The 24,011-nt window shown below is 54.5% G+C and overlaps 1 protein-coding gene across 6 annotated transcripts in view; it reads left to right on the top strand.

Annotated features, from left to right (window-relative positions):
* Positions 1-24,011, top strand: part of AXIN1 (axin 1) — a 37,772-nt gene that overhangs the window by 5,076 nt on the left and 8,685 nt on the right. For 3 of the 6 annotated variants that reach the window (XM_061152408.1, XM_061152406.1, XM_061152410.1), the window contains exons 3-5: positions 17,816-17,959; positions 20,194-20,290; positions 20,973-21,110. In XM_061152408.1, the coding sequence (XP_061008391.1) occupies positions 17,816-17,959; positions 20,194-20,290; positions 20,973-21,110 (379 nt within the window). The remainder of the gene's footprint in view (positions 1-17,815; positions 17,960-20,193; positions 20,291-20,972; positions 21,111-24,011) is intronic. The other 3 variants (XM_061152409.1, XM_061152407.1, XM_061152411.1) reach the window with 1 other exon arrangement.

Below are 24,011 nucleotides of genomic sequence, written 5' to 3'. Positions count from 1 at the left end.
TCGTAACTGTGGCGCACGGGCTTGGTTGCCCCGCAGCACGTGGAATCTTCACGGACCAGTGATCAAATCCCTTGCATTGGTAGGCGGATTCTTAACCACTGGACCACCAGGGAAGTCCCAGATGTTTGCTTGTTTGTTTATTTGACTTCATCAGGTCTTAGTTGCCAACCTGGATCTGGGATCTTTGTTTGGGCTCCGTAGTTGTGGCCTGGGGGCTTAGTTGCCCCAGGCATGTGGGATCTTCATTCCCCAACCAGGAATTGAACCGGAGTCTCCTGCATTGAAAGGCGGATTTTTAACCACTGGACCACCAGGGAAGTTCCCCTAGATGTTTTTAATATTTGTATTTTGAGGGCACCTTATCAAGAAGGATTGAAGGTGGGAGGAGAAGGGGACAACAGAGGATGAGATGGTTGGATGGCATCACCGACTCTATGGACATGAATTTGAGGAAGCTCCAGATGTTGGTGATGGACGGAGAGGCCTGGCGTGCTGCAGTCCATGGGGTCGCAAAAAGTCGGACATGACAGCGACGACCTAACCGACTGACTTATCAAGAACAGCCTAAAATATATGGCTTTGTAAGTCATTAGGAGCGTTGGCATTCTTAGGAGTCGTATGATATTTAAAGCTTATCCTTTAGTAGTAAAATTTGTGTTCTTTTGCACAGAAGGTGGGTTTATGGGGCAGACTTGATCCTCTTGGTTTGATAGGACATTTGAGTGCATCAGTGCGGAGAGAATTCCGGGCCACTTGGGAGGTGGTGGCGAGGAGGCTGCTGGGCCACAGGCTGTCCGCGCACTTAGGGAACTCCCTGTGGCTGCAGGGAGGCTCCAGGACGGGTTCTGCACCTCCCGGCTCCCGCCAAGGAAGGGGTGGTGTGCTGTGTGTTCAGTTCCCAGCTCTCCTCGGCTGTGATCAGTCCTTGCACAGAGCGCGGTGAGCCTTGGAGGTGTGGAGTGGCGCTCTCCGGAAGTCGTTGCCAGCTTGGAAGCCTGTCCCCTGTTCTCCGTCGGTGGTCTTGCTGGAAGTGTGTTTGGTCTGGAGCTGGGGCCCGTAGCCGAGGTCAGTGGGCACTCGCATTCTCACTCAGCTCCCTGTCGGCAGGTGGTCCCGGACACTCCTGCCTGCAGAACTGAAACCTGGGGATTCTGTGGCCCTGCCGATTCAATCGTGGATCTGCAAACGCATCCCTGGGTGCTGGGCTCTCCCGTGGAGCCAGTGAAAGCCCAGATCATGTCTCCAGGCTTTCTGTGGTAGAGAGATTGGCTACTTCTAACAAACACAGGGTTAAACTTTTTGAGGGTTTAAATATTCTTTAAGTGATGTGATGAAAAAAGATACACTGTTTCAGGTAATCTTTATGCACCTTTATGCACCTTTTCCTCACTGTCCTTATTGATTTAGCAATCTTTTTACAACAGAATATACTATAAAATTATCCTGGTAAGGAAGGCTAGTAAGTGACAATAGCTTTTAAAACCTAACATGGAAGTTTTCATATTTGATTAGAACAGTTTTAAAATGGGATTATATTTGAGGCCTGGGCTGCAGAGGAAAACAAACTGAGCTCAGTTCTGATTTCTGGTTTTAGAAATTCCCACGTGCTACCCCTCACACTTCCCGGTTCTTGGTCGGGGGCCCGTTGTAGCAGCAGCCTTGCTTTTCTCGCTTCAGTTTGCTCTGTTAGTAGTATGTAACCTTTACTATCCAATTGTGGGAACATGTTCAGCTGTGAGGACTCTGGCACGTGGGGGTGTTGGCGCCACAGGGGCCTGGCGCCCCCAAGTCCTGCCTGCGCCCCGATGTGCCCCTCTCGGGGCTGCCTGTGTGAGTGTGTGGATGGGCGCCCTCCTGTGTCAGGGCCGGTGTCCATCAGCGCTAACAGGCTGACTCCAGCACAGTCCACTTGCTTTGCAGGGGTGTGCGGTTAGGGTCCATGAGGTTGAAAGTCACAGAAAACCCAGCCCGCCCAGCTTCCACAGTGAAGGGGTTGGGCTGGCCCAGACAGACAGAAAGTCCGGAGCGGGCCCAGCTTCAGGTGCGGTTTGATTCTGACTCCAGCCATGTTTGTTTTAAAGACCTGATTTTGTTTTCATTGTCTTTTAGGGCAGTTTTAGGTTCCCAGCACAATTGCGAGGAAGGCACAGACGTTTGCTGTGTGCCACTGCCCCGCACGTGCACAGCCTCCCCCACCCGCCCCAGCAGTGCCCCTACCAGGGTGGTCATTTGTTAACAGCGGATGAACCTGATCCTGATCTCTGCTGTCTCCATGGTCTTTCCTTTTCCAGACGCCGTGTAGTTTTAAGTAGAGAGTATGTAACCTGTTCACATTGGCTTCTCTTAGTCACACGCTTTTAAGGTTCCTCAGTGTCTTTTCATGGCTTGATTGCTCATAGCTTCAGCCCTGAATAATATTCCGCTCTCTGGATGGACCACAGTGTATGTATCCATTCGCCAGCTAGAGGACTTCCTGATGGGTCCAGTTTTGGGCAGTTATAACTAAAGCTGCAGTAAACACCTGTGTGTGGGTTTTTGCGAGGACGTGAGTTTTCATCTCCTGTGGGTAGAGCATCTAGGATCGCGAGTGCTGGCTCCTGTGGGAGGTCGGTTTCACAGGAACTGCTCTCCTCTGAGTGCTGCTCTGTCTCTGCCTTCCCACGGCCGGCTTTGCTCCCGTGTTGTGTAAACAACTGCCCCCCGTGGCTGGCGCTGCCCACTCCAGTCTGATCACGGTGCCTGGGCTCCGACCAAATAGGGCCGCCCTGCTCTGTCCAGCGAGGAGGGAGAAGGAGAGTGGGTGCTGGTGCCCGCCCCCGCCGCCCGCCCGGAGGAGCAGCACGTGCCATCTCAGCGCAGCCGCTGCTGGAGAGTGTGTCAGGAGGGCCTGTCTGGGACAGGACGACGGCGAGGGGCTCCGGAGCTGAGCTCCCCGGCCCCGCGGGCCCTGTACCGCGAGGCTGCTCCAGCTGCGCCCCTGGGCCGCCCCGGCGCCCCGTACCAGCCGGGGCTGCCCGAGTGCCGCTCCTTGCTGGCTTCGTGTGCACATGGCTGTTTTTCATGTTGTTGACTTGAGAGCCTTTTCCATAGGTCTTTGTCAAAACTGAGAAAACAGGGATGCCCCTGGTATATTCTGCACTTAGCCTAGTCTCCTGGGGTCATTTTGAGCCCTGGGCTGACGGGTCACTAAATTCCTTGCTGGTTTGCTGTTCTCTGTGTGGAAAATGTCCCTGGTCTCTGTGGCCTGTTGTCGGTGGAACTCTGCACTGACTTGGGTTGGTTCATACCCACGTTTAAATTTGGTGTGAATTGGCAGAGGGCCCTCTGATGGCACAGGTGTTTTGGCTATTTATTTACTGAGTGATTTGGCCTGGGGGCCCAGGGCCTGTAAGACATCCACAGGCTTGGAAGCCTGGCCTGGCCTGCCAGGGGCTGGGCTCGGCCTGGTTAGTCAGGCCTGAAGTCAGGCCATCTTTTTCAGTCCTTCAACCACCTGCACTTATCTATTGCCACTGGTTTTCTTTTCTCTGTCTCTTTTTAAAAACATACTTCCTTTTCTGGGCGCAATATGCAGTGTGTGAAACTTCCCTGACCAGAAATCGAACCCATGCCCCACTGTGGTTAATCATGGAGTCTTAACCACAGCGCCACCAGGGAAGCCCCTCTCCTTTTTTAATCGACATGTAGTTGACTTACATTGTTGTCTTAATTTCTGCTGTATAGCAGAGTGACTCAGTTATACATACACTGTATGTGCATTCTTTGATATAGTCTTTTCCCTTACAGCTTATCTCAGGATATCAAATATAGTTCCTTGTGCTCCACAGTAGAACCTTGTTTATGTTGCTGCTGGTTTTCATGTCTAAGTGGCGAATGCTTTCCATTTCTCTTTACTGCCTTCCTCACTGGTTGAGAAGTTGCCCGAGGACAGGTTCTCATCTGCTCTCTCCTTACGTCTTCTGGGTGGGGCAGACAGTGAGGCCCCCTGGTCAGCGCTGGTCCCTGTGGCCGTGGGCAGAGAGTTCAGTGCAGATGATGCTTGTAGCAGGAGTAACTTGTGGGTCTGGTGATGGACGGATGACCAGCCCTTACTGTCCACACTGAGGAATTGCCTGACCTGTTTGTTGCCTTATCAACTGTGTTCTGGTAAATGACTTGAAGAAGGAGAAATATAAAAAGGGGAAGCACCCAAATGTGTGTCGTTTTGTGTGGAAGGCAGAAAAGTGAGGTTGCTCTGGGGTTTCTGGTTGCAGCTCCAGCGCCGCGGGGCGGGGGTGGGGTGGTGACTCTGGGGCCGGCTGCTTCTATCCTCAGGGTGGTGGGGGCCCAGGCGACAGGGGTCTCAGGACACTGGTCCTGCTGTTGTGGTGATGGTTCAGTTGCTCAGTCGTGTCCGGCTCTTTGCGACCCCATGGACTACAGCACGCCAGGCTTCTCTGTTCTTCAGCATCTCCCAAAGTTCGCGCAAACTCATGTCCACTGAGTCGGTGATGCCATCAGACCATCTCGTCCTCTGTTGTCCCCTTCTCCTCTTGCCTTCAATCTTTCCCAGCATCTGAGTCTTTTCCAGTGAGCCAGCTCTTCGTATCAGGTGACCAAAATATTGCAGCTTCAGCTTCAGCATCAGTCCTTCCAATGAATATTCAAGGTTGATTTCCTGGTTTGCTCTTCTTGCTGTCCAAGGGATTCTGGTGACAGCCTGTTTAATTTGATCTTCAGGGCTTCCCAGGTGGCACTGGTAGTAAAGTGACCCACCTGCCAGTGTAGGAGATGGAGGAGATAGAGGTTTGATCCTGACCCGTGGGCCTGGACGATCCCTTGGAGGAGGGCCCGGCAACCCTCTGCAGTGTTCTTGCCTGGAGAATCCCATGCCTCGTGGGCTACAGTCCCCAGGGTCACAAAGAGTCAGACACGGCTGAAGTGACTTACCGTGCAAGCACTCTTCACTGTAGGACTCTTGGATCTTCTGTGATGGAGGGTGACTCGCTTGTGAAGTGTGGCTCTCCCTGCAGCTTTCCGCCTCTTCTTCCTACTGCTGTGGCTGTGGTCACTCTCAGGTGGGACATGGGGCTCGGGGAGAGAACATGGCCTGTTGCCTTTTCTTTGTGGTGTGTGACTTGTCCATCTGGATGAATTCCTTTAACTGAACAGATGATCCCAAAGTTGGTGACTAGAGATGTTTTTAGACGGACTTTAGTATGTAGCTGTGGGGTTTGCAGGGCAGGAATTTACAGGGAATTCCCTCGGGGTCCAGTGGTTAGGACTGCACACTCTTAGTGCTGCGGTCCTGGGTTCACTCCCTGGTTGGGGTACCAAGATCCCACAAGATGGGCAATGCAAGCAAACAAAAAAGACAGGAGTGTATAGATCTTTCCCTTCACCTCGTGGGCTGGATGGGGAGAAGGTTAATTAAGCTCAGTGGTTTAATTTAAGGACCCCTTGCATGATGCCTTTTCCACCGGCTGTGTCTTCTGGGGTCAGCCTTCTCCTCCTTATGTGATGGTGGGAGAGTTGCTTCACCTCTCTGAGCTTTCCTGTAACAGGAGGAGGATGAAGTAAGGGCCTGCCAGCTGAGGCTGTCAGGGAGGTCCATGAGCTGGTCCTTGGTGGGCCTGCACGCAGCAGGTGTTCAGGGCACACAGCAGGTGCTTGAAGTTTCAGATCCTGCTGTGTATTCGTTGACATCTGAACTTACTGGTCTGCTCGATGTTGGTGACATTCTCATCCAGGTGGCAGGCGATTTCAGATCATGACACTTTGCAGTTTTACTAATCATGTATCCTGAGAGGCACCCAAAGCTGCCATCCTTAGCTCCAGAAGTGGCACCGCCATCTACCAGCTCCAGCCCAGCCCCCCTGACTCCTCCGCCGAGTGTGTGCTCAGCCCCCTGTTTCTCGCTGCGGCGCCTGCCGCTTCCCGGAACCACAGAGCCTTCTGGCTGAGTCTCTGCCCCAGTCTCCCCCCACCACGCCCAGAGGGATGGTTTCTTGATGCCAGTCTGGCACGCTCTCCCTCCCTGATGCGCGGACTCGCCCCCGGCTGAGTCTCTGCCCCAGTCTCCCCCTACCACGCCCAGAGGGATGGTTTCTTGATGCCAGTCTGGCACGCTCTCCCTCCCTGATGCGCGGACTCGCCCCCGGCTCCTGTGACGTCGCGTGTCCACGGGAGACCTGGTCGCAGTACTGACATGCTGTGTGCTTCGTGTGCCTGTCGGTCAGGGGGTGCTGGCTAGTGAGAGTTTGTGAGCTAGTTACAGGAGAATCAGAAAATATTTTTCTCTATTTTAGTCCCACAGAACTCTGTAGTCTTTGACAGGTTTCAGCAGAGCCCAGGAAGGTACAGTTAGTCCTCAGACTGAGGGATTTAGGGTGGAGGGACCCCTTTGTGAGGTGCTCTGTGGCAGTGGGTTCATGAAAGGGGAGTGCCTGCAGGGACCGTGACCCGGGGCCGCCGGGCCAGATCGAGATGCCCGGGCAGGCGGGTGGCCGGGCGTATGCGTCTCTGTGTCCGCCGCCCAGGGATCAGCCGGTTCTCAGGTTTGTGTACCAGTTAGCATCATGGAGACTTGAATCTGATTCATATGTACTGTCTGTCAGTCTCCTCTAGCATCCTGACTTCATTTACACCCATTTACCTGGCATCCTTAGAAATGGTGGAGTTTGGTCAAGTGGTCGTTGTTCAGTGAGGTAAAAGGCAGGTGGCCTAATAATTCTGTCTTCAGTCCAGCTTGAGGCCGAGTACGTGTGTGTGTGTATGTAAGAAAATCAGCGTTGCTTTATTTTTCCCCTGTGTCACATCAGTACAAATGCACATTTTTGTGACCCACTCAGGCTACACCCAGAGCCCATTAATTCCAAAAAGTGTTTGATTGAGACAACAACTCAGTAAATCTCTTCAGTTCCTTCCCGGAACTCAGGCTTGCCTTCTGACTTTGTGAAAATAAACGCAGTCTCCAGGGCCGTGCACAGGGCTTCGTGTCTGTGAAGGACTGCAGCCTCTCCCTTCCTTGTCCCTCCCCGAGTGGAATACAGCCTCCTCAGAACCAGTGGAAACCTTGGGAGCAGCTGGACTCAGCTCTTTTGTTTGGACCAAACTCTACCACTTTTTGTGGATAGAGGCAAGCCCTGCTTGGTGTGGCCTGGTCGGCACCTTCCTCAGCCCGTCAAGGGGCAGGAGGCTCCCGCTGCCTGGCTTATGGGGTCTTAGTTCCCCCACCAGGGGTTGAACCTGGACCCTCGGCAGTGAGAGCCGGGAGACCTGACCGTCGCTGGACCACCAGGGAACGCCCTTCCTTGTGCCCTTGGAGTCGTTAACATGCTTTCGTCTGGAGTTGATCATCTCTGAGTCACTGGCTCATTTTCGGTCTGAGAGCCCGTGTCTTCTCTTAAGGAGATAGTTAGAAATGATCAGAAAGCGCGTTGCATGCGGCGTTGTGAATAATAGCTCGCAGTCAGAATGTAGTTCGCTTGGTGTCTGATCACAGGGCTGGCTATGCAGGGATTTTTTTTTTGTATGGCTAGAGAATATAGGCTTTCTGTTTTCTTCATTTGGTTTTTCTACATTTTCCAAATTCCTGTAAAGCATACATTTTTGTAACTAGAAAATATATCATTAAAATATATACAAAAATACAAGAAGGTTTGGATGATATGCAGTTTTCAAAAGCATATCTTTGTCTGTTAAAAGGATCATATAAATGTTTCCTTTAAGTGTGATCTTAGGTCTTAATGTTTTCACTATTATACCAGTATTTTAATTAATTTTAACTTTCATTAAAAAAAAGAGAAGGAAAAATTCAAATAACGCTAAAAGGCCGAAAACTAAGCTTGGCAGTCTCATGATCCCTGGCCTTCCCAGGGTGGCCACATCCAGCTTCTTACCCAAGTGTGAGTCAGCTCAGATCACCACGACAAGATGCAGTAGACTTGAGGACTTAGGTGACAGACTCTTCTCACGGTTCTGGAGGCTGGAGGCCCCAGACGGAGGCGCCAGCAGCAAAGCGGGCTCTGTTCTGTTCTCGGGGTTTGCGCGTGGGCCTTTTCTCACCGTGTCCCGGTGGAGACAGACAGCTCCCTGGTCTCTTCTGATGAGGGCAATGATCCTATGGGATCAGAGTGCCACTTATATTTTTATTTATTTACTTTACACTTTTTGAAACATTTTACTTATTTGGGCTTCCCTGGTGGCTGAAATGGTAAAGAATCTGCCTGTAGTGCAGGAGACCCAGGTTCAGTCCCTGGGTCAGCAAGATCCCCTGGAGAAGGAAATGGCAACCCACTCCAGTACTCTTGCCTGGAGAATCCCATGGATGGAGGAGCCTGTGGGCTTCTGTTCCTGGGGTTGCAAAGAGTCGGACACCACTGAAGGGACTAACTTGCACTTGTTCAGAGACCTGTGCTGCGTCTGTTGCTCCGCGGGCTTGCTCTGGTCGCAGCGGGCGGGGACTGCTCTGCTGTTACCGCACCGGCTGCCCGGGTTGTCGCCCGGGCCTGGCTGCCCTCGGCCTGTGGGGTCGTCCCAGACCGGGATTGAATCTGTGTCCCCTTGGCAGGCAGATTCTTAACCGCTGGGCTGCCAGGGAAGTCCAGACCTTTCCTCTTTTGTAAATAGTTTCAGTAGTTTTTGTCTTTTTCCCCCATCGTGCTTCATGTATATATTTTCCAGACCTACCATTGGCTCATTTCTCTTCAGTTGCATGCAGTCTACTATTAGGCCTGTCTGTGGAGTTCCTAACTTCAGTTGTTATATTTTTCAAGTTTAGTGTTCATTTGATTCTTCTTTTTGTTTTTTTTAGTATTCAGTTCTCTGCTTGAACTCTCTCAGAAGCTTGTCTTTTAATGAACATGTTCATCACATGCATTTTAATGTCCTGTAATTTTTAAATTGGGGTATTTTGTGGTTCTTTTTCTATTGTCTGTTTTTCTCATGTTCTTGAGTTGGCTGGTCTTGCTCCTAGTATGCTGGGCAGTTTTTATTGAACAATGGGCACAGATTCTGTATGTGACACAGATAAAGAAATCACCTGAAGACCCCAATCCCATTTTTCTCCAGTGAGGGCTCACCTGCCCTTTAGTGTGGGGACTTGTCACTTTACACCAGCCGGAACCAGCCATACCACTGGGATCCCAGCTGCAGGCCTGGCGTCTGCACCAGCATCCACACCTTTGGTGCATGTGAAACACCCATTTAGGAATTCTGGAAGTTATCACATTCTCAGCCTGGAGGTCACTGCTTGAGGACCTCAAGGAGAAAAGTGGGACCATGTGTCTGTCTTGTCCATCTGTTTTTCTTTTTGCTCTCATGTTTTAGCCCCTTAAGACCTCATTTTCCTGGTAGCTCTCTTGTGCTTTGTTGTTTAGTCACTAAGTCCAACTGTTTTGTAACCTCATGGACTGTAGCCCGCTAGGCTCCTCTGTCCATGGGATTTGCCAGGCAAGAATACATTCCATTCACCAGGAGATCTTCCTGACCCAGAGATTGAACCCACATCTCCTCATTGCAGGTGGATTCTTAACCACTGAGCTACCAGGGAAGCCCCTCTGTGCCTTAAAACATATGAAAACCTTTCTGTCTGTTTTTCTCATTGGTCTTGCAAGTGGTAGTTTGATCCCGGGTCAGGGAACTAAAATCCACATGCCATGCAGTGCAGCCAAAAAAAAGAAAACTTTGTGAAGACATGAGTCCTGTTGGGCGTCCCTGTTTCTCTGGACGTGCCTTCAGCTGCCTCCGGGCAGAGCGAGTGCTCCATGGATCAAAACAACTCAAATGTCCTTCTGTGTCCACACACCCACCCCACTCACCCTCTCAGTATTGTTCACAGGTAAATAGTCTGAATAATTGTGTGCCCTCCCAAAGCATCTTTATGAATATAGAAATTAATATGAACATATAGTTATTTTCAACGTTAAATACATTGTAAAGTAGGAATTTTCTTTTGAGAAATGTATGTGACCTAAAAAATGAGGTCCATCACACAGAATATGGTTTATGTTGAGTATAAATTCCAGCCCCATTGTATATATGTTTGTTTTTCAGGTATAAAGATGACTTTACTAATTACTTTAAGCATTTCTGGTGTTTTGTTTGAGTTTTGGGTTTTGTTGCTTCATCCCTCTAGGTATTGTTGCCGTGTTCCCCATGTGACAGAGGCAGCTGGGTGGATTAGTGGCTGGGTTCACTGTGACCTAAATGAGAAGGACCTCGTGTTACTCGGCACGCACGGCAGACGGGTTCAGCCACGTGTCGGCTCACCTCCCTCAGTGTGAGCTGCTGGCCTCCGCGTCCGCCCTGCACAGGCCCGTGTCCGAGCCACGCCACCGACACTGTTCCTGGGGGCAGAGACCAGGCCCCCAGGTGCCCCTGTGCTGGGCCCTCCTGCCCCACGGGGGTTCCCACCCTCTGCTGGTCTTGGCTTCCCAGCGACGTGGCCGTGCCCCAGCTTCAAGGCAGCCCCCAGGGCTACAGGCACAGAGATGGCAGAGTTGAAGGGGCCGGGTGAGGCCTGGCGCGGTGCTCCGAGGGGCGGTCTGAGCCTGGGTAGGCCAGTGACAGGACGCTGTTGGACATCCCAGCATCGACAAAATGGCAGGCTTACACGTTGGTGCTTTGAAATTCTGATTGCTTTGGAATGTAAAGTTTTGTGGTGCCGTGTGCAGTTTGTTGGAGTTAATGTAAAGCTGACACATTTTCGTGGTGAACAAAGTGTCTGGCAAGTGAGAGCAGTCCAGGGTCCATCCTGTGTGCAGTGGAAGCACGGGCTGTGCCTTACCTGTAGGGCTTCCTCGTAAGGCGGTCAGGGCAGGTTCATTTGGATACAGTGAAAGTCCTTTAAAAAGAAAATCCGTTTGAAGCGTTGTGAAAGAAAACTTCATCAGCAGAAAAATCAAATAACTTCTAAAAAGCAAAGTACCTGAAGAGTCTGAGTTCTCCCTCAGGTTTTCACTTTCTGGGCAGACTTCACGTGCTGAGTCAGGGGAGGCAGACAAGGGTATCCTTACAGCCTAGGGGCTGCCAGACGCGCAGTTAGCTTAGAGAAGGTTGAGTGTTACCTGGGGCTTCCCTGGTGGCTCAGCAGTGAAGAATCTGCTTGCAGCGTGGGAGATGTGGGTTTGATCCCTGGGTCGGGAAGATCCCCTGGAGAAGGAAATGGCAGCCCACTCCAGTATTCTTGCCTAGGAAATCCCCTGGACAGAGGAGCCTGGTGGGCTCTAGTCCATGGGGTTGCAAAGGTCAGACATGACTTAGTGACTAAACAACAGCAAACAACGAGAGTTACCTGGTGGTGTTAGGAAGTGAAGAGGGTGACCCAAGGCTTGGAATTTCTGGTTTCTGAATTACTTCCAGGGAACAAATCATACTATTTTTATGAACAGAGTTTTGATTTTGACTAGATTCATAAGTGTACGTTCTTAATCTTTGAAAAGCCATGTTTTCAGAGTTGCTGATTTGATCTGTGGCTTCAATCCCGAGAACTAGTCTCTTCACCAGAGTTCTGTGTGATCTCAGAACTGCAGCCCTCAGCCTCCCGTCTGCTTTAGGTTGTGAACTGGGGACCGATTCAGGCCTGTGGTAAAGAGGTTGTGATCTGTGATTTTGAGCTCATCAAGAACCCATGTCTGGAGTCTAGCTGCATTTGCGAGACCTCAGGGGTCGACAGATAGCGTCTCTGTCTGCTGTTCTGAACAGCCTGCAGGTTGTTGGGAGGTGTTGCTCTTGCATGTTGATGGTGGTGATTCGCGTTTGTGAAGAGTGACCAGACAGTTCCTTGGAGCTTGTTTGAGTCGTCAGAAGCTGGAGTGAGGGGCTGAAGTCTCCAGGGGAGGTTAGTGCCAGATGCATGCTGACCCCGTCATTGGAATGAGAGTGATTCATTAAAAATCATGGTGGCAAACACATACATGACCATGTGGGAAGCAGACAGCTAGTGGGGAGCTGCTGTTTAATTACAGGGAGCTCAGCCTGGTGCTCTCTGATGACCTAGAAGGGTGGAGTGGGGAGTGTGACTGATTCAGGTTGTTGTATGGCAGAAACCAACACAACATTGTAAAGCAATTCTTCTCCAACTAAAAATTTTTTTAAATGAATACAAAAAAAAAAAAAAAAAAAGATCACAGTGGCAGATTCTGTGAAACATTTTTTGTTACCTTTTTAAAATACCGCCAAATGGGGCTTCCCTGGTGGCTCAGAGGTTAAAATACCGCCAAATGGAGTTCCTCTTCATCAGATCCATGTATCCTAAAGATCTGATGTGAAACATTTGTGTGAGTCCAGGCCCTGAAGGATTTCTGCTGATGCCTGAGAAGCGTGCTGTGCAGAGAAAAGCTGATGTAAATGTGCAGTGTTTGCGCTGAGCAGAGATGAGCAGGGCTTCTGCTCTGGTTCATCCTTCCTTTGAGCTCTTGCTGGCGAGTTCCATTGTGGTGCTTTACAGTTTTCAGCATGCTCTTCACATATATTGTTCCATAGATTTCAACTGCTCTGCAGCAATAAACATCCAGGGACACATTGCAAAAGTTATATAAGAAATATATTTGGTGCAGGAAAATTGAAAAATACATGTAAGTGAGAAATGATCTAGCCTGGTCCCTCTTGAATCTCCTTGGCATCTGTGTGGTCTCTCCTCCCTGTACAGATGGACCCTGACCCATGTCACTGACAGTGTGAATCTTTAGCAGGTGTTGTAAAGAGTTGCTGCTTTATTGTAAAGAGTTACTGGTGTTCACAGCTGCACACAAGAATTGTGGCAAAGAGGGAGTGCCCCCACACCGACCCGTGACTCTCTCAAGCCAGGAGTGCATGGTCTCCCTGGAGCCTTGAATCTGCTCTGGTCAGCGTCTTACAGGAAGCCAAGGGGATCTATGTCCTGCAGCCCGTAGCCCCCAGCCTCATCCCGCTCCACATGCGGGACGCCGAGCCCGACGTGTTGGCCCGTCTTAAGTCGAGCGGTTTCTGCATCGTCTGGCGCTCGGCATCCCCCGTGTGCTCGTGTAGGGTACTCGGACCCCTTTCAAAGAGGTGGCTGTTGTTGGTCCACTTTGCAGGGGTAACCTGCCCACAGTCAAGTGCTGGTAAGTAGTGGTGAGGGCGGATGGGGCCCTGGGGCCACTCTAGGGCCAGGGTTCTCCACTACCTCCCTTGTGCGGGGCCGGTGTGTGGCCCCCCGTGGCCACCACGCGCCGTCTGTGCGTGCCTTTTCCACAGAACATGGATCCTTCTGTCGTAACTGTTTGGTTTTGACTCTGATGCCCTTTGGTGTGTTGTGCAATTCAGCGTTCATTCATGGTGGTGGGTGCAGTGTGCCAGTTGGGTAATAAAAATAAATAAAGGGTCATAAAGTAAATAAAAGGCGTGTGGGACTGGGAGGCCGCCTCACAGCACAGATCACAGGTTGCGGATGCCTCCCTGGAAGACCTGTCCAAGCGGGGGCGGGGCTGGGCTCTGGAAGAGCAGGGACAAGAGGATGGCTTGCAGCAGACAGATGTCCTGCTACAAGGGAGCGTCCTTCCAGTACACGCAGATCAAACGACGGGTGTGAATAGAATATGTATCATCCTAAAGTATCTCTGCCACACATCACCTCTTTTTTGAAAAATAATTTTTTACTTTTGGCTGAACTGGGTCTTGATGGTTGCACACAGGCTTTTTCTAGTTGCAGCAAGTGGCGGCTACTCTAGTTGTTGAACTTGGCCTTCTCATCGTGGTGGCGTCTCGTTGCAGAGTGTGGGCTGCAGGACGTGAGGGCTTCAGTAGCTGCGGTGCACAGTCTTAGTTGCCCCGCGGCATGTTCAATCCCAGACCAGGGATTGAACCTGTGTGCCTTGCATTGGCAGGCAGATTCTTTATCAGTGGACCACCAGGGGAGTCCCATGAGATTGCCTCTTAATTACAACGGAAAACAGTGAAGTTAGAGTAGAAATTTGGCAGGCCCTGGTTTTGCTAGGCCCTGGGCCCAGCCTGCAGGACGTTCTTGGAAGCGTGGCGGCATTGCCTCTGTGCCGCTCCTGGAAGCGCCTGCCGGGATCTCACAGGAGGCCGTCTGGGCCCTTGAGAGTGTCCCAGCGGGACAGGTTGTGGGTGTCTGAAGACAGGACAGTCGTTATTCGGCTGTAGCCGGGTCTCAGGACATCGATTGGAATGGTTCTCAAGGCCTCTCCTGCCCAGGGGAGGGGTCCGAGCTCTGCCCCCTGCCGCTCTCGGTCTGTCTGTTGCCCCTGTGTCCCGGGTCACTGGGCTCTGGCCTGGGGCACCGGGTCTAGAGGCGGGGTGGGGAAGGTGTGGGCCGGGCTGGCCTCACCTTCCCAGGAGGGGCTTGCAGAGATGATGACCAGGAACGTCACTGCACAGGGCCTGGGGGCACAGAACTCTCCCGAGACCCTGCTCGTGAGTCCTTTGGCTTTTACCAAGGAGGGAAATTGCTGGGTCCTGTGGTAACTCTGTTTTAATTTTTAGAAACTACCGGACTGTGTCCCACCGAGTCTGCACCATGTACACTCCCATCGAAAGCTTACAAAGTTCCGCAGAAACCAAAAATGATTACCAAGCAGTGAAAGTGAATTTCAACCCAGTGAAATTACCCTTCAGGAATAAAGGGGAAATCAAGACAGTTTCAGACCAGCAAACACTGAGGAAGTGTCAGCTGTAGCCCTTGTACTCATGGACGTACTGAAGGGTGTTTTCAGGCAGAGAAAATGCTCTCAGGGTAGGAGGGACAGGGGAGGGCGTGGTGACTCCAAGCGGCTGTTGGAGGATAAAGCAAGACTGATGATGTCTCCTGGGGTTAAGACACCACATGGACCCAAAACCCAGGACGCCAACAGCACATGAGTGTGTGGTGGGCGGGTGGAGTTAATTCTGTTTGTTTTTTTTTTCTTTTTTGCTGCTCCGTGTTGCACGTGGGCTCTTAGTTCCTCAACCTGGGGTCAGATGTGCACCCCTGTAGTGGAAGTGCACAGTCTTACCTGCTGGACTGCCAGGGAACTCCCACGTTAACTCGGACCACGTGTTGCCTGGGAACAGGTAGAATGCAGTTAATTGGACCTTGATGCATCAAGGGTACCTGTTGTAATCCCTGAAGGAACCATTGAAAGAACAGTGAAAGAGCTACTTTATTAGAGGGAGGAGACAGAACATAGAAAGTATTCCAAAAGAAGGCAAGGAGGAACAAAGGAAAATAGAACAGCCATGACCAACAGCAGTGAGCCGGTGGACCCACTCTGTAGCCACACTGAACGCAGCGGGACCAGAGAAGCGATTAAAAGGAAGAGTGGTCAGACCAGATTGTGGGAAGGCAGCTGCTCAGGAGGAGACATAGAAGCAAAAGGACGCTGGAAGTTTTTGAGTGAAGCGTGGAGGGCAGAGTCCTGCACTCAGCAGCCCTAGAGGCCGGGCAGTCCTGAGGGTTCTGTCGTGAGGTCTGGAAGCCACAGAGAGGCTGGAGGTCTCCCTAGATCCCGTGTGAGTTCCGGTTCCAGCCGTCCCGTGGGGAGCAGCCAGCGGCCCCCAAGTGACATTTTGCCGAGCTTCCTGTGGCGCGGCAGCCTGCAGTGCCTGTCCCAAGGGCTGGCCTCGCTGCCGGCCTCTCTTCCTCTTTCTCCCCATGCACTTTCCTCCCCGTGTGTCTGGTCATGGAGCTGTGTCCATGCTGGGGTTTGCTCAGCACCGGAGGCTGTGGAAAGGACCCACGTTTTCCCTGCTTGTCACCTCAAAGCTGGATTTCCTGGGCCCCGTCGGGGGAGGGCGCAGGTGGCCCGTGCAGGCATCAGGGTCGCAGGCTCAGTCTTGCCCTCTCGGGGAAGGTGAGGGCCTGGGGCGTGCAGGTGCTGGCCCTGAGGTAGCGGAACACGGAGGGGCGACTCAGCTATCTGTGGTCTGAATTCCAGCTCAGTGGCTGTGTTGGTGATTGTGTTGATGGTTTGTGTTTAAACAGCCAGAGGGATAGCAGTGTCGTTTAGGGAGAGCGTGGTGCTGCAGACATGGGCCCGGGGCGGCCCCCGTCCCTTCCCCGGAGCCTCTGGGCCCTGCGCCCGCCCTCATTTGGCGGGAACCTGGCTGCCGTGGGGGCTCAGGGGGACCGCGGTGTGGGGTGACAAGCCCGGGTCCTGAGCTGGAGGGCGAGTCGTGCGCACTGTCAGCGTCCTGGCGGTGCTGCGGCCGCTCTGCTTGTGTGTGTGGCCCCGGCGAGGTGGGCTGCTTGCTGGGTTCTCTCCAGCAATACTGCCTGGCCCGGCCCAGCTCACGTGTCCTGCGTGACCGGCGTTCTGAGGTGGCAGGTGTGGACCGCCTCTCCCCGAGCATGCACAGCTCACACCGGGGCGTCCCCCTGGACCCCGTGGAGGCAGAAGCACTCTGCTCCCTTCTCTGCACAGAGCACACGGGTCCCCGGAGCCAGTGCGGCTGCCGTTCACGAGCGCCCTGGCCAGGATGAGGCTGCAGTCAGAGCCCTCAGAGGCACCTTGTCCCGTCCCCCCTTTACACGACCTTCCAGGGGCTTGGGGAGCCTCCGCTGCGAGGGGCTGGCGGGGCCTTTGCGGGACGAGCAGAGCGGAGACTCCAGAAGGGGGGCGTGTGTGGGGGTCAGGCGTGCAGGAATTCAGGGCTGGTGGTGGCGTGCTCAGTGCTCACGGCTGGCTCTCCATTGTGACGCAGAGGAGTAGGTGGATTTTACATGCACATGTTTCAGGTAGAGATCTTAAAAAATATTGAAGCATTTGGAGAAAAACTGAGGGATATATTTATGATTGTCAAATGAGGAAAATTGGCCTACGTAAGGTACAAAAAAAAAGTCTGTAAGGAGAAAGATTGGTAAGTCTGACTTCACAGAAGTAAACTTTTCTAACACCAAAATCGACATAAACAAAGTTAAGAAGTGACATTTAGGGAGGAAGTATTTTCACGTATGTAACCAGAGGTTAATAGTAAGAATATTTCAGTGAAAGTCACTCAGTTGCCTAACTCTTTGCGACCCCATGGACTGTCCATGGAATTCTCCAGGCCAGAATACTGGAGTGGGTAGCCTTTCTCTTCTCTAGGGGATCTTCCCAACACAGGGATCGAACGCAGGTCTCCCGCATTGCAGGCGGATGTTTTACCAGCTGAGCCACAAGGGAAGTTCAAGAATATTTAAAGGCATCTGTAAATCACTAAGAAACTCATAAACCGCCCAACAGAAAATAGACAGAAGGTATGAACAGGTCATTTAAAGAGGAAAGAATTAATTTAAGTGACATCTCAATGCTCCCCCTGCTGACCATCTACCAGGGAAATGCAAACTGTTAGTGTCAATTTCTGGCTAGTTCGGTGACCCATGGTGGTGGGTCCCACCCAGGGCGTGCGGCGGGATGGTCACTGCTGTCCCGGAGGGCAGTGTGACAGCCACTCTTACACCCACGGCCTGTGTGCTCGCCACCCGCTCGTCCACCCCACGCACGTGCTCAGGCTTGTGCTCCGGAGGCCTGGCTGGGGCCTTCACAGGCGGCTGTGGCACAGCGTCCTGCTGGCCCGCGAGACCGGGTGGCTTCGCAGCCGGTCAGTGAGTCTGCGGCGGCGTGCTGCAGGAGCGGGGGCGTGGAGCCCTCGCCCTCTCTCTAGTTACCAGCATGAAGCACGCGTGTGTTCATGGGCACGGCTGCCCAACTGCACAGGGAAGGCATGGGGTGCCCGTCTCCCAGGAGCACGGGGATGGGGGCAGGGCGGACCTGCGGCCTTTTCTGCCCTGTCTCTTCTGAATGCTTCGGGTCTGTAGTCCGCGTGCTGGGGTCGCAGGTGATCCTGAAGATGAGGACGTGGCCTGGCGGCTGCTAACATACCTCCTTATTAGCAGGTGTGGATCGTGGCGGGAGCCCGTCAACCCCTACTACGTCAACTCCGGCTATGCCCTTGCCCCTGCCACCAGCGCCAATGACAGCGAGCAGCAGAGCCTGTCCAGCGATGCCGACAGCCTGTCCCTCACTGACAGCAGTGTGTAAGTGCCCACCACCCCTCCCCCATTCTGCGGGGGCTGTTCCTGGGGACCCTCCTGCAGCCCAGAGCCTCGGTGGCTTCCCTCCAGGCGAGGCTGCTGGAGCTGCCTGGCAGCACCCAGCCCTGGTCTCAGTGGTACTGGATGTGCGTCCAGGGCGGGCCACGCCAAGGCGTCTGCTCTGTGCTCGCTCCCTGTGATCTGGGAGCCGTCTTACCCGATCAGGGCCTGCCGTCCCCTCGGCGTGGCTCTGTGCCGGCCGGCCAGACCCACAGGAGCCTCTGCACCCTCGAGGTGCAGGCGTGAACCCCTGTCCAGGGATGGCTCCCCTGGGGAAAGTGCTCGCTTCTGACACCTTTCTCTCTGGTTCGCCGATGACTTCGGGGACCTCGGCGCCAGTCAGGATATGATGGTGTCACACCTGCCCATGTCACGCCAGGGCATGGCCTGTCTGCCTGCTGGGGTCCACCGCTCATGTGCGTCCGGCTTGCCTGCCTTCCGTTGCGCGCCGTTCGCTGTCTCTCTGCCCCAACAGGGAGGTTTTGGCTTTGGAGCTGGCAGGCGTGTGGGCATCTACCCCCACGACAGCGCGTGGGCTGCGGCCTTGATCGCTGTCAGCGGGTCATGGGGACTGCGTCCCGGCCCTGCTTGGTGTCTGCAGGGCGGACAGGCTTCAGTGAGGAGGGAAAGGCCGGGTCCTCCGTGCTGTGGCCTGCCTTGTGGGCTGCTGGCGCCTCGTGCCACCCGCCCGGGTCTGGCTCTGGTCTGACAGCCCGTGTCTAGTGCATCGGCAGCCCTTTCTCCTCCTGTTGGGGGCCACGAGATGGGGGCGTCATCCCGTCAGGTTGAGCCGCTGTGGGGCAGTCCACATTCATCATTACGCTCTCCTTTGTTTTGACTCTTTCACAGAAACTGTTGATGTTTCCAGCAACTTACTTGATACTACTGGGGTTTCAGCAGTACCTGCCATGAATATAAAGTGTTGCGTTAAAGGGTTCCAATGAGCTGTGCCCCTCAGAGCCCCCGGGAATGGCTGACAGCACGCGTTCTGTTCTCCTCTTCCCCAAAACTCAGTTACTACAATGTCAATTAATCTCTTAATTCTTTCCAAGGGAAGGACATATGTTTGCTAAAGGGAAGATCTAAAACAACAAAAAGAATTTCCCCGATACTGTGTTCATCTTGGTTTACACTGAGACTCAGAAATACAGGAATAGTTAAGAACTTGGAATGTAAAATTGTGGCAGATATTTGAATATACTGAATATATGAGGCAAAAAATAGGATCGTGTGTTTCATCTAAATTATTTCTGTTGGCAACTCAGCATGGCCTCCACTTGGCGAAGGGCTTCGCAGTCCACTGCCATTGGGCGCAGACTCTGTGGACAGCGCCTGGTCTCTCAGGCGTGGACTTTAGGTGTGCGGTCAGAGCATGTGAGCCCCAGACACGGGGCTCGGGACACCTGAGCCGTGTGATGGCGTCCAGATGCGCTGCGGCTCTTATTCCCTGAGGCCTGGCCCCCTGGACTGCTGCGCCCGCTGCACTGTGGCCCCACCTGGGGTCCTGAAGGCCCGAGGCACCCAGCACCCCCGCCTCTGTGCCCTGCTCCAAATCAGGGCCACCCTTCCCCCACGCTGGGGTGAGTGTGCCTGGGCCAGGCTGGGACACGCTGAGCACCATGTGCCTGGGGCGCCTCTGTTGGCCGAGCAGCGGCCAGCGCGGGTCGTGCGTGGGAAGCAAGCGAGGGGCTGGGAGTGCTGGCGTCATGGGTCCCCCCCCCCCCCCCCCCCCGCTGGAGACCCGGGAGGCTAGGAGCTGTTGGGGGGCCACCCCCTCAGGTCCTTGGGAGATGGGGACCAGAGAGGCACCTTCCTGCCCCCGCTTTCCTGGAGCAGCGTTCAAGTGGCCAGAGAGCAGGAGGCGAGCAAGTCAGATGCTTCTCAGATAAGTGCTTAGTCATTTTAAAGGCGGTATGTGCTTTGACTTGTGGTTTCATCAGTCTTCAGAAGGGTTGTGACTAAAATTCACGTCAAGAGAACAAATTTGAGTATCTGACAGATTATGCTGCTTTACCGTCTTATCCTGGAAGAAAGCAGGATTCAGGAACCTATCCCGTTCTTTCTAAGAACACAAAGTCGTCTTCAGCCAGCGCAGCTCAGGAGACAGGCTGCACGGGCCTGCTCCCGGCGGCCGTGGCCAAGCCCTGCGTGTGTTCACGCAAGTGTCTGTCTGACAGGGATGGAGTCCCGCCCTACAGGACCCGCAGGCAGCACCGCCGGGAGATGCAGGAGAGTGTCCAGGCCAACGGGCGGGTGCCTCTACCTCACATTCCCGTAAGTGTCCACCTGCATGCGCCCTGCTCCCACCTGAGGGGCGGTGGCCCGTGGTCCCTTGGAGGGTCCGGGTAACCGCGCGCAGGGTTTCTCGCTGTGCTTGCAAGTGTTTTGGATTTGAAGCGATTTCACTTTATATCTCGTGCCCGCCCCCAGAGCTGCGCGGCGTGCTGCTGTGAGGCGTGCGTGGAATTGCGTTCTCTGAGCGTGGCTCCCGGTCCCTCCCCGGCTCCTGCCTGCGCCAGGGTTCTGTGTCGCTCATCCCGGGTGCAGGGCAGCGGCTCCCTGCTGTGTCAGGCGCCGTTGCCCCTTGGGTGCAAGGTGGGCGCTGCAGAGCGTGCCCGGCCCTTCTGGTGCCCGGGCTGAGCCCCGACCTCAGGGGTCTGCACAGCCGGACGCCTCTGCTCCGGCTGCCCGAGTTCTGGGCTGGTCAGTCACAAGAAACCCTTCTCCAGGGCAGGCTGGCGGCCTTGGGCGGGTGCCTTGGGCTGCGGGCGCCGGGGTGGCCATCCCCGAGGAGGCGTAGTCCCCGGCCTCCTCAGGGTCTTCACCTGTGGTTGTGGGAGGCAGGAGGCAGCCGTGTCTGCTTGTCCCCTGCTGGTCAGCCCAGGGTGGGGAGGAGAGTGCAGACCGTGCCCTGCTCACGCGGCGCGGCAGGGCTCACAGTGGCATCTCCTCATAGCGCACGTACCGAATGCCAAAGGAAGTCCGCGTGGAGCCCCAGAAGTTCGCCGCGGAGCTCATCCACCGCCTGGAGGCCGTGCAGCGGACGCGGGAGGCTGAGGAGGAGCTGGAGGAGCGGCTGAAGCGCGTCCGCATGGTGAGTGGCTGCCGTGGTGCGGGCTGCAGCAGGCCCCCGAGGCATCGGCCTCCGTGGAGCTGGAGGGCGTCTGCCCGCCAGCCGGGCGGTTCTGCCCGAGTCAGGGCTGGAGGCCTGCGTCCTGCTTGGCGCCCTCCGTGTTGCGTGGAGCCCGGATGGCCTCCCTCGGGCAGGGTGGCCCGAGGCTCCGACCCGTCACCTCCGCGTGCGGAATGGCTTTGTGGCTGGGACATGGCTCTGTCTGTCTCGTTTCCTGGCCGGTAGTCTTTCTGATAGAGCTCCGGGAGCTGAGAGTTTCAGCACACCCGATCTATTTGCTGTAACTCTGCCTGTAGGTGCCCACATGCCTGTCTTTTTTGCCTGGGGTGGCGCTCTCCCATCCTGGCCATTGCACACGCATGTCGTTCTACACACGAGAGGGCAGAGGTGCCGTGACAGGCATGCCCCCCTCGCCCTCATGTGCCCCGCCCTCCGGGCCTGTGGGCCTCGAGGCTTCTGGCACACAGGCCTTCTCTGAGGGCGGGAGTTCATTCTCTTCTCAGTATTTTGTTCAATATCTGAAACTCAAAATGTGACTTTCTTGTAGGAATTATTTCTCTACCAATCACCTGATCTTCCTGTTTAAACCACAGAAGCGAGCCCTCCCTGGACCCTGTCAGAACCTGAGGGGGGCCCTGCTGTTTTGGGCTCCAAGTTCCCCAGGGGTGCCGCCTGCCGCACCGCGGGGAGCAGTGCCATCAGGGTGGGTGAGGGGCCTGGCGGGTGGGCAGCCCTGCAGCCCCCACTCCTGCCCCCACTCTTAGATGCAGAGCTCCGTGTGACGCCTGCCCCGACACAGGCCGGGCTCCCCCTCCTTCCCTGCACAGAGTTGGCAGGCAGATCTCATCGCGGGGCGGGCCGCGGACCCCTGGCAGTACGGAGACAGCCCTGAGCATGAGGTGGTCGCAGGCCATGCGGTGCCATGAGGGGCCCCGCGGGACCGTGCCCTGCGCCCCCTCCCACCCACGTGGTGATGGCACGGCCTCCTGGTAGGACAGGTGCAGCCCGAGGCCTGCCCGGAGCCCTCCGGCTATCCTCCCATGGCCCGTGGCTCAGGGACCTGTCCGAGGCCCCCGCCCCATCACTGCTCAGGAGGGCATGGCCAGCAGGGCGGGGTTGGGGTGCGCTGGTCGTCAGAGCTGAGGGTTTCCACCTCCTGGGAGCTGCCTAGAGGGAACGAACACAGACCAGAGTCACACGTGTGCCAGTGCCTTGGCGGAGCTCAGCTTGGGTCTCGTGTGTGAGGATGCCATTTGCCCTGGCAGCATCTCCACGCACCGCCTCTCTGTGAGGCCATCCTGAGTGCATTGCCATCAACAGCTCTTAAAACAGGCTCAGGAAGCAAGGTGTAACGTTTCGTGAAAGAAATTTCAGAGATCGCGACTCACCATTGCAGACTTGCCGGTTTCACTGCAGACCTGGGCTTTCGCAATGCGCTGCTGTGCTTCCAGCCTTGACTGTGTGCTTGCGGTCCTGGCTGGTGGTGTCGGGCGGGAGGGGCATGCTCAGGCAGCCCAGACGTCTGACGGTGTCTGAGGCTCTCCCATGGTGTCCCTGGCAGGCACTGGATGGCTGTGCCTACAGCCCCCGAGCTCTTGGGGGGCTGGACCCAGCAGTGTTCTCTGACATGACAGAACGTGTCCCAGCGAACGTCCCGTGTCTGCTGCTCAGAGCCTCAAGCTCAGGAGGGCTGCCATGCGTAGGCCTCAGGTCCCAGCTCCCGGCTTTGGGGGTGCAACCGGTCGGCTCCCATGGGCATCCCTCCACCTCAGGGGGTGGCTCACTGCCCAGCAGCTGGCCGTGTGGTCTCGAGTCTGTTATCGGGTGTGATTTTGTAAGCTATGTGAACCATGGTATAAATAAGAATTCTTTTTTAAGAGTAATAGCTCAGACATTTTTGGGGCCTGCCTTGCGGCTTGTGAGATCTTAGTTCCTGACCAAGGATCTAACCTTGAATCCTGCAGTGAATGCATTGAGTCCTAACCACTGGACTGTGGGAAATTCCCACTGCAGATTTTTAATTAATTATTTTCGGTTAAGCGGGATGTTCCTGGCAGTGTGCAGGCTTTCTCTAGTTGTGGTAAGCAGGAGCTGCTCTTTGTTGAAGTGCATGGGCTTCCCATTGCAGCAGTTTCTCTTGTTGGGGAGCACCTGTCCTAGGGCACGTGGACTTTACTAATCGTGGCTTATGGAGTCAGTACTTGGAGCACACAGGCTTAGTTGCTCCACGGCATATGGGATCTTCCTGGACCAGAGATCGAACCCATGTGCCCCACATTGGTAGGTGAATTCTTAACCACTGGAACACCTAGGGAGTCTTACAAATTTTTTAATAACTTAATTTTACTGTAAAGTTTGGAAAATCAGAACAGAAGAAAATGAAAACTAGCGCTGAAGGGTTATGTAAATCTCTAATTTTTAAAACCCTAAAATTGAATTTCTGTGCATGCAGAGCTATTAGGGATAGCTGGTCTCAGATCCCTGGGTGTTTGGAGGTTTCTTTTTGCAGCGTGCTGCCCTGGGAGGGAGTGAATGGCATCAATACTGGGTGCCCCTGGGTGTAGGTCTCCCGAGTCCCAAACCCCGATAACCACAAAGCACCAGGGTTGGGGTGGGGACAGGGTGAGTGCAGGAACCAAGGGTCTGGGTAGCGATAGGGGGTGCAGAGCCCAGAGTCCAGGGCGCTTCGGGGTGGCTCCCCGCTCATCCACAGGGCTGCGTGTCCCCCGTCTGCCCCTCTCTCCCCACCTGTCCTCTCGGGTGCTGTTTCCTGAGTCGTGGTGCCCACAGCTGCTGGCGTGTCTGGATGACCGCAGGCACTTCCATAGTGGTGTGGGGTCCTGCGGAGACTCCTGGGGGCTT

This window comes from Dama dama, chromosome 10 (genome assembly GCF_033118175.1).
Source record: "Dama dama isolate Ldn47 chromosome 10, ASM3311817v1, whole genome shotgun sequence".
Lineage (NCBI taxonomy): Eukaryota > Metazoa > Chordata > Mammalia > Artiodactyla > Cervidae > Dama > Dama dama.
Note: the sequence above shows the minus strand (reverse complement) of the source record. Positions and strands in the feature narration are given on the sequence as shown.